Source organism: Cyrtonyx montezumae, unplaced genomic scaffold (genome assembly GCF_038088225.1).
Source record: "Cyrtonyx montezumae isolate F1298 unplaced genomic scaffold, pur_monq_1.0 scaffold_41, whole genome shotgun sequence".
NCBI lineage: Eukaryota > Metazoa > Chordata > Aves > Galliformes > Odontophoridae > Cyrtonyx > Cyrtonyx montezumae.
The window spans coordinates 1,465,379-1,480,454 of NW_027072047.1; the positions used below are offsets into that span (position 1 = coordinate 1,465,379).

At 54.4% G+C, this 15,076-nt stretch overlaps 1 protein-coding gene across 1 annotated transcript in view; it reads right to left on the reverse strand.

Annotated features, from left to right (window-relative positions):
- The window catches only part of TCF4 (transcription factor 4), a 45,163-nt gene extending 35,079 nt beyond the window's left edge, over nt 1-10,084 (reverse strand). The window contains exons 1-3 of the mRNA XM_065747119.1: nt 9,823-10,084; nt 9,000-9,091; nt 7,448-7,520 (exon numbers count right to left, since the gene is read on the reverse strand). Of these exons, the coding sequence (XP_065603191.1) occupies nt 7,448-7,520; nt 9,000-9,091; nt 9,823-10,042 (385 nt within the window). The 5' untranslated portion in view covers nt 10,043-10,084. The remainder of the gene's footprint in view (nt 1-7,447; nt 7,521-8,999; nt 9,092-9,822) is intronic.
- Nucleotides 10,085-15,076: the final 4,992 nt, after the last annotated feature.

Genomic DNA, 15,076 nt, shown 5'->3' on the forward strand with positions numbered 1-15,076 from the left:
GGGAAAGCATCCACGCAGCACTCGGACCTCTGCACGGCACGCAGCAAAAAGGACGCGGTACCCGTCTCCCCCAAGCATCACACACATGAGTTAATTCTGCCACTGCCCTTTTGTGTTTGTTTTCTTCCCACATTTCCGGACCCTTAAAATTACCCCATTGACCGTACAGCTCACTTCACAATGAATGTAAACCGCAAAAGAGGTTTTTTTTTTTTGTGTGTGTGTGTTTTTGTTTTTTTTTTTAAGTCAACTTTGCTGGAACCCTTAGAAAAGGCCCTGAAAGGGCCTGAAAAGATCCTCAGCGGCGCTGAGTGCCCACGGGCACAACCGCTGTGGAGAGGGGCAGGAGCACAGCAGACATGGCCCCTTCCCCGGGGGAACAGATGCACGGCACTGCACACATCGGCTCACGGGGACTGGGCGAATTCGCCACAAATACGGCAGCACCTGTGAAGCACTGCATCCAAAACAGATCATACCCAGCAGACTGCAATGGGTCGCAGCTTGGAATTGTCACCACTCCCAAGAGCCATCCTGAAATACAGCGGGAACCGGCAGCAGCGCTCCACACCTCGCAGGAGCTGCTTCCCCACAGTCACAAGACCGCACTATAAAGCCATAAAGCCACTGCCACACACACTGGGCTCAAAGAGCGGTACCACCACTTGGCAGCACTGCCACTGCTTCTCCTCCTGTGGGCACAGCTCTGAGCGCTGGACACAGAGCCAGGCTTGTCCCTGGGCAGCAAAAACAGACCCACATATGGACCTAGGTATAACCACCAGAGCCAAATACAGACGTGGGCATGACCACCAGCCCCAAGCATGGACCTGGGTGCAACCACCAGCACCAACCACAGAGGTGGGCAGCACCACCAGACCCAAATACAGACCTGGGTGCAACCACCAGAGCCAGGCTTGTCCCTGGGTAGCACCATCAGACCCAAGTACAGACCCAGGCATAACCACCAGACCCAAATATGGACCTGGGCAACACCACCAGACCCAAATACGCACCTGGGCATAACCATCAGACCCAAGTACAGACCTGGATGTAAACCACCAGCGCCAGGCTTGTCCCTGAGCAGCACCATGAGAGCTAAATATGGACCTGGGCATCACAAAGAGGCACAAATATGAACCTGGGCATAACAACCAGAGCCAGGCTTGTCGCAGCACCACCACACCCAAATATGGACCTAAGCATAACCACCAGAGCCAGGCTCGTCCCTGGCAGGGCCGCTACACTGCAGCCTGGCCATGGAGCTGCAAGTCCAGGAAGCTGTGGGAAGCAGCGACAGGCAGTGAGGGTGCTGGGCTGGATCCCACTCCATGTCCCCCAGAGTACGATGGAAAAGAGCACCTCAGTCATAGCAGCAGTGCTGTCTGCAGGATGGGACAGCAGCTCAGGAAGCGTGGTGGAGGCTTCTGCCCTGCCAACAGCAGCACAGGGTAAATGTCATCAACTTAAATGGCTCCAGGGCCTCGCTGACACTGCCCTTACCCCTTCTGCCTTCTGAGGGACCAGAGGAACTCTGCGGGTAGCCTACAGACAGCTTTATAGGCTCCGCAACAATAGACAGCCGCGGATTCACAAATTATCAGGAATTATTTCCACTTCTGGAACAGATGATTTCTGTCCCTTTTCAGCCACACTGCGACTGCGTCCACCTCTGCAGTACTGTTCAACGTGGAAAACGGTGGGGCAGGGTCCTCAGTGCCTGGCAGAAGCCAGCCCCAACCCACCGCAGCCACCGGCTCTGCTCCTCACACCGCTTCCCAGACACAAAACAGGAGTTTACCATCAGGAGTGAACGTCTGATCTGCGAAGCTCACAGAACGGCTTTGTTTATTGCAGCGGATGAAAGAAAACAAAAAGGGAATCATTTCAAACCCGAAACAAAACTGTTTACAGGACAGCCCTTAGCGCTGCATGAGGCTGTGCACTGAAGAGACCCGAGCAATGGGCAGCATCAACTCTCAAGGCACGGTTCTATGGCACACATGTATGTGACTCGGCTGTCGGCCTGTTATTTAAGTGACCCCCTCGCTACAACTGCAGGGGAGGGGTTATGTGCTGATCTGCTCAAAAAGCGTCGGGCAAGGTTTAAGTGCCGGTGCTCGGAGCATCTGCATTTTAAACCTTCTCGAGATAAACCAAACATCAGAGAGATTTCTCCATTCATCAGTAGTGCAATTAACGGTGTGTGTGTGTGTGTTGGGGGGGGGGGAAGAGGTGGTGGCGGTGAGAGAAAGAAAATCATTAACAACTGAAACTTAAAAAAAAATTAAAATTAAAAAAATAAAAAAATAAAAAAACGAACGAACAAAAATTAATTACAAATAAATAAATAAATAAGCCACATTCCTTCTGCAGCACTGGCCCCAAAAAAATAAATGGGAGCGGTGAAAGACAGCAACGTGAGAGCCGGCATTCAGGAGCCGCATATCAGGACGGCGATTCTTTACGCCTCCTTCACGTTCCTGGGGAATTCAGTCAATAGAAGCCGCTCCTGCCTGTGACGACAGCCCGCGCGCGTCTGCGAGTATTGGGAGCACAGATGTGATGGGAAGAAGCCAACCTGCACCCCGTGCTCGCCGCTGCCCTTTATCTCCGCACCTATCCTGAGCATCTCCCAGCCCCAGGCAGAGTGCAGCTCCCTGTCCCTCACGTGTACCTCCTGCATGGAGGGCTTCGGTCTGCTGTGCCATCCCCGGTGCCATCCGCACCTGCAGCCGTACGGCTGCGGCACGTGGCAGTGTCTCTTCCAGGTGACAGTAGGCCGTGCCCGGCCCCTGAGCTGTCCCATGTCTCACACGGCCAACATATGCACTGCTAAATTACTCAAGTGTGTTCGGGAGCCTTGGCCAGATAGACAGACAGCGGTGATGACAAAAAGTATTTTGAAAAGGGCTGCAGCAGCCGCACCCAAGTGGCCCTTTTGTGGATGTGGGCTCTGACCCTCTGCCATCCACTGCAGCCTTTTCTCAGAGGGGAGAGGGGATAACGTCTCCATTTTTCAGTCATCAAAGTGAGAGCTGAACTTCCAGCTTCGGAATGAAGGTGGCCGCCCGGCAGGGCTGTGCCCCAGGACGTCCCTGTGGGATGTGCTCAGGTTCGGACACAAATGAAAGGAACATCTCCCCTACAGCGCTTGGCTTCCCTAGGCAGACTTGGCGATGCTGGACAACCTCTCCCATCCTTAACTGAACGTTTAGTCCAGCACGTAGGCACGGCGGTGCCAGGCCGAGCCCTGCGGCATGCTCCCATCCTGCCCGCTCGCCTGGAGCCCCCGAGCACCCGGAGCCAAGAGGCTGAGAGCATTCCTCTCCTTAATCACAATTAGAGGACGGGGAGGGGGGGGTGGGCAGCATGGAAGCGGCTGTCTTTGTGTACCCCGGCTACACCCTGCAGCACACGCGCAGCATCCGCGAGGCCACAGTTGGGGTTCTGGCACGGTACCAAACACAACCATCCTTCAGCCACACGCAGAACCGCCACCGCCGCATCCCTGCGCTGCTTCTCCTTCCCCGTTAAAAGGAACCGATCCGTAAGCTTGAAATCCCTTTCTCTTTGCTCATCTTTGATGGCGGTCCCAAAATGGCGCCCAGAAGATGAAAGCACTCCTCCAAAAGCCGCAACACACCGCTCCTGCTGACAGTGGGGACCTGTGCGTGTGCCCGGGCTGAGCGATCCACACTTAAACACCACATTTCCAATGAAGGTCACACAGAGTCAGTCGTGATACAGAGTTGATCATGGTTAAATGATGCATCCCACCCCAAAGCCACAGCCCAGAAAAATGAGCTGGGCTTAAATAACGCCGCTTCGTTACCATATTCTGCCATCAATTTTACACAACATGTAAAACAAAAAAACAAACAAACTCAAAAGAAAGGCCTTCAAAACCAAGCGGGATCCACCATACCGCCATTGAGGGCCATATTAATTTGTGATCACTGTTACTGCGGTGCTGGGCAAGCCTTAATCAAACTAAGGGCGAAATTAAAAGCGGGTCGTTAAAGCCTTTACGCTGCGGCAGCCACACGGTGCCGTCTGTGCCAGGAGGGCTTTGTAAGCGGCACCAGGGGCACATCCGCAGTATTCGGGCACTCCAGGGCCGCTCCTACACACACACAGTGACCAAACATACACTGAGTTGCACAGTGTGCAGCGGGTGCCCCGAAACTTGGGTATAACACGGCATCATACATGGAGGGAATGGGAAAGGAGTCCTGTGGGGAGGTGTAGGCTTCCATTAATGGTCCAATAAGCGAAATATGGCCGACATGACAGAGCAGGCAAATCTCCCAGTACCGCAACAGCCGAAAATCGGCTTCAGAATGCATTCTGGAAGCCCGGCAGCAGCTGACTGCCACACGGATGCTCTGTGACGGCTCACACCGAGCGTATGATGAACGTCTGCACCGCGGAAGCTGAGCTGTGCCAAAAAATTTCAGCCCAGTGGATTTCATCTCAGCAATGTCCTAACAGCGGCAGCAGCAGCGGGACACCCTGCTTCGTCCACAGGGCACGCAGCGCTCAGCATGAGCTGCAGCTATTAGGGCACCTCACACAGACCATACAAACCAGCACTAACTCCGGGGCAGTTCCCTCTGACAGCACTGCAGCCCTCAGCAGCCCCCCCGGCACGGGCGGTGTCCCTGGGCCGGCACGGCCCAACCGTTCAGCGCTCTCTGCTGAACACCTGCGAACATCAAACAGAACCTCACGGCCCTTCGCCGGGCTGACAAAAGCCTTTCATGTGAGAAACGCTCCACGGGAATGTCACGGCTGTGGCTCAGGTTACATTCCTTTCTCACCACAGTAAGAAGCCATGTTTGTGGAATTAAAGATTAAAATGCAGCCCTATTCCCATTCACACGTTACAAATCACAATGAAGCATCACCTATCAGATGAGTAAAAAAGCCATCGGGGTGACTTTAAGCATGAAATACGACCACGCTGCCCAAACTGCAGTCAGTTTCACTTCACCGCTTGGGATTACTTTTTTTGGGGGTCTTTTTTTTTTCCTTTTTTTTTTTGTTTTAATCAAGGAAGCTTCAGCTCAGTGCAGAAGAACGATGCTCCTGGTTCCCCCTCACAGCAGATGTGAGTGCTGGGAGCGGAGCACTACGGGAAGCTCAGGCTGCAGGAGGGCAGCAGTCCAGGAGGAAGAACGTGCCGCATGCCAGCCGCGTTCGCAGGACACACACCCAGAGCAACGACCTGCATCCACACGTCCTTTGCAAGGCTCCCTTTAACCCTTCCACAGAGCCCCACGGGAAGGTCGCTGAGCGCTCCCGTGCGACCCCACATCCCCCTGGCTCCGCTCAGCTGCAAGAAGCATCCGCAGTGCTTCCCAGCACCCAGCCCACTGCCAGCACAGCACAAGGCTCTGCAGCCGCAGTGAGTGCCCATCCGGCCATGCACACCAACAACTTTTTGAAAACAGCCACTCGCTCGCTACTCGGCTCCACGTCTCACACTGAGCAGCGAATTCGAGCTGGTTTTCCCTTCTCCAGAGCGTACCCTGCGCCACATATCTTTGTGCGAGCGGCGTGCCAACAAACAGAGCACGTCTCTGTGCTGCGCTGCTGAGCGGGGGCACTCCCCCTGTGCCAGCAGGCTGCTCGGGCACGCACACGGCACGGCGCTGCCAGAGAGCCCAGCTGCTGCCTGGGATGGGCCCTACCTTAGCATTACCGCCTTCACACATCCTTTGTACCCGCTAAAGGATGCGCCAAGGTTACCCGAATGCTCTCAGGCTCAGAGAAGGCAGCAGTGGCAGCAGCAGACCCTCTGCCTGTCTTGCCGCTCAGATCTGCTTGGCTGCGTTATTTCTGATCGGAATGCCCTCCCAGATGAGGTCTGTGGTGCATTTTGCAGTACCGCTGCCCAGTTAATTGCTGGTAGACCGAGTGTTGTCGCTGCACTGGCTGCTACGTAAGCATGGCAAATCGATTTGCCACAAATACTTTGCACTTCCCTCCAATGGAAACAAATAAAGAGCGTATTATACATTTGCTTAAATCGGGTATTTAAATCGTATAATTCAGAAAGTGACAAAAAATGGGATTAAAATGCTCAGCCTGTGAAATATTAGGCAAAATGTGTTTGGAAAGTTATTCAGACCTAACAACGCCATTCTCAAAGTCACTGCGCCCGTAACAGAACCAAATGTGCAAACACAAAGCATGGCATTCTGCAAGTCTGAGCAGAGTGAGACGCGTACAACGAACCCTCAATAATTGCAGGTGGCATTCGGTACGGCATCTTACACATGTACCCTGCAGACTCCTGTCAGATTCCTAAGTCTTCCTACGGAAATAAAAAGTTAATTAAAGCATCAGCGCCTTTAATAAAAACGGTTCTGAAGAGCGCACAGAAGAGGTTCCTTTAACGGAGCGCAATCTGCCAACACCAGGCACGGAGCTGCACACGGCGACGCGTTCCTGTCTGGATATCCACGGGCGCTGCGCAGCAGGGACCTGTCCAAATCCACCATCTGACGGAGAGCAGCGCTGCGCTCCCCCCACATTCACTGCCGTGCACGGCCGTGCTGCACTGCACCGCACCGCACTGTACCGCAGCTCCCAGCGGGGATGGGGCTGCGTCCTGCCCCACACCGCACACAGCTCTGCCCAACTTTGGAGCACAGCAAGCAAATCCCCAGCGCCTCGGTGGCGCGTTCGCTCCTTCTACCTCTGATCTGTCAGGCATATAAAAGCCCCCATATAAAACCACACTTGCCAGGCAATTATTGCACACATATGTTCTGCCACAACCAACTCCACTCTTTCTTTTGTCATCCAGCGGGACTCCCGCTTTATGGCACGCCAGAAGTTGCCCACGGAGCCCGGCAGCAGCCGAACCACCGCGCGCACAAACAGACCCTGGGCAGCGTCAGGGGCTAGTCAGAAGCGGACGTGTATTTGGAAAGAAAACGCCCTGCTTTACACCCATAGATCTCAATCCAGCCAAAAAAATATGCCCTTCTCCCATACAGGGAGCGCCGCACCTCCAGAGCCCGGTGCCGGGCTCGGCTGCGCGCCCCATTCATCACTTAATTCCGGCAGCCGTCCTTATTTACTCAATTAATTCCCATGCAAGATGCTTTGGTTCTCACTCCTCAAATATAAAACTGTAAATAAAAATCCTCCAGGCTGAGTTAAAAAAAATGGTAACAAAAAGCCTTAAACCAGCTTCACCTCGAGCAACAGCACAGAGCAGTGACTCAAAAAAATCATAAATCAGGGGAAACACTGCGAAAATGCCTCGTGGAAATAGCCACAGCAACACTAAGAGCAATAACAGGGAGAATTCCGCTCGAGTCGGAACGGATCTGCGCCCCAGAAGAGATTACCGCAACCACAACAAAGGTAATGCCCATGGATAAATAACAGGGAGTGTTGCAGCCGCGCGCTGAACAAAACCGGTACGTACTTGAGCCAGTGAAATGTCCACTCGCCAAGGAAGTTGGTCCATTTTTGCCACTGCTCACAGGAGGTGAAAACATCTAAAAGAAAGAAAACAACAGGAAAGCGACACAGAGCCATTACTACGGGAAAAGCGCCGTCAGCCAAAAGTTCCTCCACCGCAGACTCTGCCAGCCCTGGGGACAGCCCCAGCGCCGTGCCCCCAGCCCCGCACCCCCCGCAGTACCCCGGGAAGATGCACCGCAGCCCCACGCCGGCCACGCTCCCCCCCAACTCCCCCCCCTCCTCCCCTCTCTCGTCGCCGGTTGAGGAAGGCGAAAAAAAGTTTGTTTGGCAAAACCTTGGCCATAAAGGTAGCAGCGTCCATCCGCAGCCCGCTTCAGGGTTCGCCTGTCATCCGCGTGCCCAAATAATGACCGTGCGAAGTGCCACCTGCCCTAAATCCTCATTCCGTCTCTAAGAGGAGCGCAGTCTGAGCGCGCCGCTCCCTCTCCCTCTCTCTCTCACCCTCTCTCTCGCTTGCATTTATTTCGACCCTAATTGGTTTCTCTCTTCCTCGACGTGTCTGGTGGGTAACAACACGCACCTTCCCTGAGTCAGAGCCTGCAAAAAGCCAGGGAACAAATGGAAAAAGCGCACCGAGCGACGACGGGGCTGCCAGGCTGCCTCGGGCTGCGCTTCCCGGCCCAACTTCCCACAGCCATCCCTCCGGAGCGCCGAGCGGAGCCGCGGCCGCAGCCCCGGCGAGGAGGAGCCGCGCTCAGCCCCACGCGCGCATCCCGCGGCCAACCCGCGGCCCCTGCGGGGAAGAGGGGACGAGCGCTGGAAGGGAGGGACGGGCGGCGGGGGGGAAGGAAGGGCCGGTAGAAGGAGGGGGGGAGGAGGGAGTGGGGGGGTAGGGGGGGGGGGCTCGCTGGGCCGGGCAGGAGCCCCCGAGCTCGGGGTAAAGCTGCCGGGGAAAACTTTCAGCTGCGGCGGTCGCGGATTTCCTCGCGCTTCCCACGTGCCGGAAAAAAAAAAAAAAAAAAAACCAAAAAAAAAAAAAAAAAAGAAAGAAAACCGAAGCAAGGGAAGAACCGAAAGCGGAATATCGGGAACTCTGATCAGGCAGCGATTAGTTCCCGCAGCGGCGGTGCCGTGCGATGGGAAGCACACGGCCAAGTGCCGGAGGTCGGCGCCGGGCAGCGACGATGAGAAACGCTCGCGTTTCGGGGCGTCTCTTCTCGGGCAAAATCATTTTCGGCATCCGAGGCGCTCCGAGAACCGCGCGCAGCGCCGTGTTTCCCATCACAGCGGAGAAAAAACCCCAAACTCGGGTCTGCTCTCTTTTTTTTTCTTTTTTTTTAGGCAGAAAGGTATTTACCGTGGCTGCAGCTGCCGATTAAAAATTACCAAGTGCGCTCCGATTGCACTTCGTTTTGGGTTCGGGTTGTTTTTTTTTTTGTTTGGTTTTTTTTGGGGGGGGGAGGATTTTTTTTTTTTTTTTTTGGTTTAACAGATCAGCTAGAAGCTATTTTTTTTTTTTACAGCTGTTGTTAATTTCCACCGTTGTTTCTTACCGCACTGAAATCCAGTAAATCACTCAGTTCTTTGTCCGTCCCTAAGGCAGCCATTCGCTGTTGGTGATGCATTTTAGCAAAATCACACAAACCTAGAAACATGGAAACAACCGCAATCAGAAAGCCGGTCCCGAGCCCGCGGGAAGCAGCACAGTGGGGTCGGGAGGTCCGGATATGGGGGGAGGGGGGGACTGAGGGGAGGGCTGGGGGGGGGGGGAGAGAAGGGAGGGAAAAAAGATGGAGGGGCAGCAAAGCAACAACAAAAAGCGGTGGTGCGGTTCCAGAGAGCCGGGCACATCCACTCAGAGCCACGGAGGAGGAGAGGCGGCGGCTGGCTGCTGCCCGAGCATCGCTGTGCAACAGGAGGTTCCCCAGCAGCCCGTAGCGCAACTCCGGCCGCACGGCTCCAACTTTTTTTTTTTCCTCCCTTTTCTCCTTCTTCTGCGCAAAGCGGCGCTGAAAAGGCGGGGAAGGAACGGAGCGAGCAAACAAGCCGAAAAAAAAAAAAAAACACCCAAAAAAACCCCGCAAAAATGCGATGCAAGATGCGAAACGTGAATTAAATAAAAAAGGAGAAAGAAAGAGAAGTGGAGGGGCGCCGAGACAGCGCGCTGCCAGCGAGCCCCCGGTTCACAACGAGCGCCGCCGGGAACGGCAGGGGAAAGGGGGGGGCGGGGGGGGGGTTGACCGCGGCACCCACCGAGCGCGGAGGGCCCGGCCCGAGAGCCCCAGGGGGGGAGGGACGGGGGGGAGGGGAGGCGGGAAGGGAAGGAGGCCGAGGGAAGGAGCCCCGTGCCGCGCCCCGCACCGCACCGCGCCGTACCCACCGCGCCGCGCCGTGGGGCCGAGCGGGGCCGCGCCGCCTCCGTACCGCGCTCATGGAGCCGCCGAGCGCCGCCCGCGCCGCGCGCCCGCCCGGAGCCCGCGTCCGAATTCCCCCATCTCGCGCACATCCACATGGCACAGCGCGGAGGGCAGGCTGCACACACACACACGTGACGCGGACGCTTTGCCAAGAGGAACAATATTTTCCCCCCTTCCATCCTCCACTCCCCTTTCCCCTTCTATTATCCTGGGTGGGTTTTTTCTTTTTTTTGGTTGTTGTTTTTAATTTTTTTTGTATTTGTATATGTGACCCCCCCCCCACACACACCCCCCCCCGCGCTCCTCCACCCCCGGCTCACTGAACGACGCTTTGCATTTCCGCTGCAAACTTTACACATCCCACCCCCCCCCCCCCCCCCCAAGCACTTTATTGCACATTACTTGCACGTTTTTTCGCAGAACCTCCCCCCCCCACCTGCCTCCCGCTCCCCCCATCCTCATCCTTCTCCCTCCCCTCCCCTCCTTCCCCCGGCACTTTATTGCACGTTTTTTGCACGGTTTCGGCCCAGCAAAACTTCCTCCTTTGCGGGAGGGCGCGGGGCTCATTGTGCAGCCGCACGCGGGGGCCGCTCCGCGCACGGCGCAATGCACGCGCGTCGGGGGTCGGCGACGCATTGGGGATCGGTCGTCCTAAAAACCAAAAATAAAATAATAAAAATAAAAAATAATAATTAAAAAAAAATTAAAAAAAAGCGCACGAGCAAATTGCAACTTTACCTTAAATGGCCACAATTATGTTCACTATATTCCAAGGAGGGGTGGGGAGGGGGGGGTGAGGGGGAGGGAAGAAAAAAAATATTTTGAAAAAAAAAAAAATTACAAAATGAAATCTTCCGCCCAAAGTGCTTTATTATGTTACACGGCCACCGAAGTGCTCCTCCGGGGCCACCCGAATAGGGGAAAAGGCGTAAAAATAAAGCGAAAAGTTGAGTGCTAATAGTACTAGTAGGAAGAATAATAAATAAAAGTAATAAAAAAGCAACACAAACGCACAGTAAAATAGTAAAAATGAAAAAAATAAGTGTAACGGTGATAAAAAATAATGCGAAATAAATAAAAAATAAAAATGGTGGCGAATGGGGAATGACGAAAAAGATCGGCACGGAAATCAGCCCGAGAACTTTTCCCCTATTGTTTTTTACACACACGGTGCGCGCCGCGCTGCGCTGCGCGCGGGCGGCTCTCTGGGACCGCCTCAAAATTAAGAAAAAAATTAATAACAACAACAATAACAATAATTAAAAAATAAAAATAAAAGCAGCACCACGACACCCACAGTCCCAAAGTCGCTCCAAGTTTACAGCGCTCTCCTCCTCAGCCCCGCGGCCTCCCCCGCGGACACACGGCTCATGGCACGCTTCCCAGGAACACACATCGCGAGCCGCTCACATCCGGGCAATGCCCGCCGCCTTATAAGCGCCGCGCCGCCGCCGCTCGCAGACAATGACGACGGACGGAAGGAGGGAGGGAAGAAGAGAGGGAGGGAGGGAAGCAGGCAGGGAGGGAGGCGGGCGGGGAGCGCAAAGATGGAGGGGCCTTGCCGCCCCCGGACAGCGCCGCGCCGGGCACCGGCCGCCCCCTCGCGGAGCGGCCCCGCCCGGCCACGGGGTGCGGGATGGGGACGCGAGGGGTAGTGCGGCGCGGGGGCTCGAAGCGGCTCGTGGAGCTGGGAGTGGGGGGTGCGGGAGCGAGGGGGGGGGGGGTGCGGGGGAAGAGGGAGGGGAGGAGGGCGGTGCGCTGCGCTGCGGGCGTGGGTCTGGCAGGTGGGAGCGTTGGGGGCAGTGGGAAGTGGGGTGGTGATCTTGGGGGGAGCATTGGGAGGAAGGATGGGAAATGGGGAGCTGATCAGCAGGGCCATGGGGAGGGATGGGATCGGTGTGCTGCTCTTGGCAGTGTGTGGGGGTTGGGAGTGGGGTGCTGCTCTGGGTGGGCACTGGGAAGATTGGGAAGTGGGGTGCTGCTATGGGTAGCACTGTGGGGGGGAAGAGAGAAGCGGGGTGCTGCTCTTCATGGTAGTTGGGAGGGTAAGATGTAGGGTACTGCTCTGGGTGGTCATTGGGAGGGATGGGGAATGGGGTGCTGGTTTGTATGGCTTTTGGCAGGGATGGGACTAGGGTGCTGCACTATGGGACTTTGAGGAGGGTAAGAAGGGGGGTACAGCTCTGAGTGCCCATTGGGAGGGTTGGGGTCAGGGTGCTGTTCTGCATGGCCGTTAGGAAGGCTGCGATCGGAGTGCTGGTGTGAAGCAGGACGGTTGCGGGCCCTGCCTCTTCACTCTGTTTGCTGGAGGGTGGGAGAGAACTTGTTGAGGATTTTCTTCCTTGCATCCATACCAAGTTGGTGGAAGTCCAGACACAGAGCAGGAAGGGTGCCCAAATTACAGCCTTTCATCCCCGGAGAATACAGAGGGCTCTGTGCAGTGCTGTGGTTCTGGGGGGAATGTGCTGCCCCAGAGGGCTGGGACATGAGCAGGGGCCATGGCAGACAGCAGCCCCTCACCTCGTGAACCTCAGAGCTGCCATCCTCCAGGCCCTGCCATGACTCAGTGGGTGCACGTGGCAGCTGCTTACTGTGGGATGGGCCCTCCCTGCTCTCCGGATGGCTGGAACATTTGCAGTGTGAACACAGCCCACGTGAGCAGTCCCACCAGCCTATCCAGAGGGCCCTGGGGATGGTGACACCATGCGTACCCTGCTACGAAGCCTCTAGGTCCAGGGCACCATTTCCTCTGCTGGGTTCCTTCCCCCTGTCTGCTCCCAGCATGGAAAGTGCCTGCAGAGCACCAGGCACATGCCCAAAGGGAATGACTGGAAAAGGCTGTGGTTTCTGGCACTCCTAGCTCTCATGAAGTAGTGGCTCAGAGAGTGCCCGGCTGCTTATCACACTTCCAGCTGAGCTGGAGGCCTGCATGGAATTCCAGCAGAAGTCACAACCTAATGCTTTCACTTTTCTTCCCGGTGGGAACAGCAGCATGCTTGATGCTCTCAGCAACTCAAAGCGTGCCCTCTGTGCATCAGGCACTGGTGTTGGAGCAGCTCCACAAAGCCTTTGTGCATCCTGCCCATGGGGGAGGGAGCTCAAGGGATGGCATCCACAGCAGTGAGGACTCCATCTCCCTGCCGAGCAGCAATTTTTAGGAGGGGTTAGTGCTCTGAGCTTTCAGCCACCCCAGCAGCATGAGTGTCTGAAGAAGTTCTAGGCACAGATAGTAGATCTAGTCAGTATTTGTGCTTCAGGGGACCAACGGAAACATTTAAGGACAGCCATTATGAGTTCTTTCAGCATATCAGCTTCAGGTTATCCTCACTGACTGTCTCAATGGTACCGAGTTGAGCGAGCGTTCCAAGGTGCAGCCCTCAGCCCCATTCCCCCCTTGGGTGCTGTCCTGAAGGACTCACGGCTGGGTGAGCACATCCAGGTCCTCACGAGGACTGGTGTCACACTCCAATATAAAGGAGGGTCTTTATATGTATATGTATACCCGATGGCGAGATTAAGACACAGCGGGTCAAATGTTAGCCCAACCAGTTTATTACAAATACTAGTTGCTTAGGGATATGGGGAAGGGAAGGTGGGAGATAGAAAAGAGATGAAAAGCAAGGAGACTTGGCAGAAAGCAAGAGCGATATAATCACCACCGTGGATCCAGCGAGGTTCGTAGTAGGTCCGTTGATCTCAGGAACCAGTCTGGTCACCGCGGGGGATGGGAGATGGCAGCAAGCAGGCCTCAGGGTCCGTCCTAAGTCTCTTCGGGAGTTCTCCTCAAAGATTTTCTTTTCTTTGGGGGGAGTTCTCCAAAGTTCATTTCTGAAAGTTCTCCCCAAAATCATTGGTTCAGTGAAGGCCTTTTATTCCTCATTTCTCAGGTGTTTTTTCCTTTTCTCTTTGTTTGTGTGACATGTCTGGCCCAACAGATAAGCCAGCAGCGGATGTTACCTTCATTGCCATGCAGGAGCATTGTTGTCTTTTTGTGGTGGTCAGCTTCTCCAAGCCTTACCCCCCAAGAAAAGACTATTTGCACCTATTTCTGTTTATCTTTACAACCATAAGCAGAGATAATGGCACCATAACACCCATCTAGATGACCAGCAGTTATCAGTCAGAGTCTTGTCACCAGAAAAGGCCTTACGAAGCAAACTTTGAGACAAAGGAAAACAGTTTCTGTCTTTCACAACAGGGAATGATGGAGCAGCCCTGCCTGGGGGTCACGCAGCCGTGGGAGGTGTCAGGTTTGGGTGGGGGTCATTTCCCATATCCCAGAGCTGACTGTCACAGACCGGGTAGGACTCAATGCATGGTCGTTTCCCTCTATTATTATAGAGCTTTGTTATCTGTGAGTTATGAGTCCTTTGGCACCAGCAGTGGCCTTAGTGCCATATATTGTACAAAGAAAAGGCAGTTCCGGTGCCAAAATGCTTATTGTTTAAAATACACATTTATTTATTTATTTATTTATTTTCCCAAAGTGATATACAGAAAACCAGGTGGGGAAAAAAAAACCCAAAAAACAAAAACCAACAGTGGGAGCCCAGAGATAGAAGGATTGATTTATGTTATCATTTAACCTGGGATCTACTGCAGGGCACTCAGGGGCTGCAGCCTGCCCTAAGGGACCGGCTCTGGATCTCCAGAGGTTCCTTCCCACCCCTGGAATTGGTTCTGTGATCTCCAGACAGCCCTGAAACGGAGTGCTGATTGAGATCACGGATCAGTTGGAGTTGGACAGGACCTTTAAGAGCCATCTGGTCCCACTGGCGCTGCCATGATTAGCGTCACCCACAGCTCCACATCCATTTCTGAACGTTTCACTGGGAGAATTCCTATCTATTCTGCTTAGAGAGTTCAGTGCAGTGCATTGAGGACTGCTGCATTTCCTGGCCTGCTGCTGCTCTTCATCGTGATTGCACTGGGCATGTCATTTCAATGTTTCAGAAGCAAGAAATTGTTAGTATAGTAATTAGGGATGTGTATTACACCTGATTTGTGCCTGGCCCGCTCGGATATCAACCATGGTTTAACTCCGGATGAATCAAGTCATAATTAAATCCATTTTTAATATTAGCAATAGCTGAAGCATTGGTCGTATTAATCCAATATAAAAATGCTCTACTTCCAGGGAAAAGGGAGGTAAGTACAATTATTCACCTCACAACAGCGAAATATACGTAGAACACAAAATATGAAGATATGGT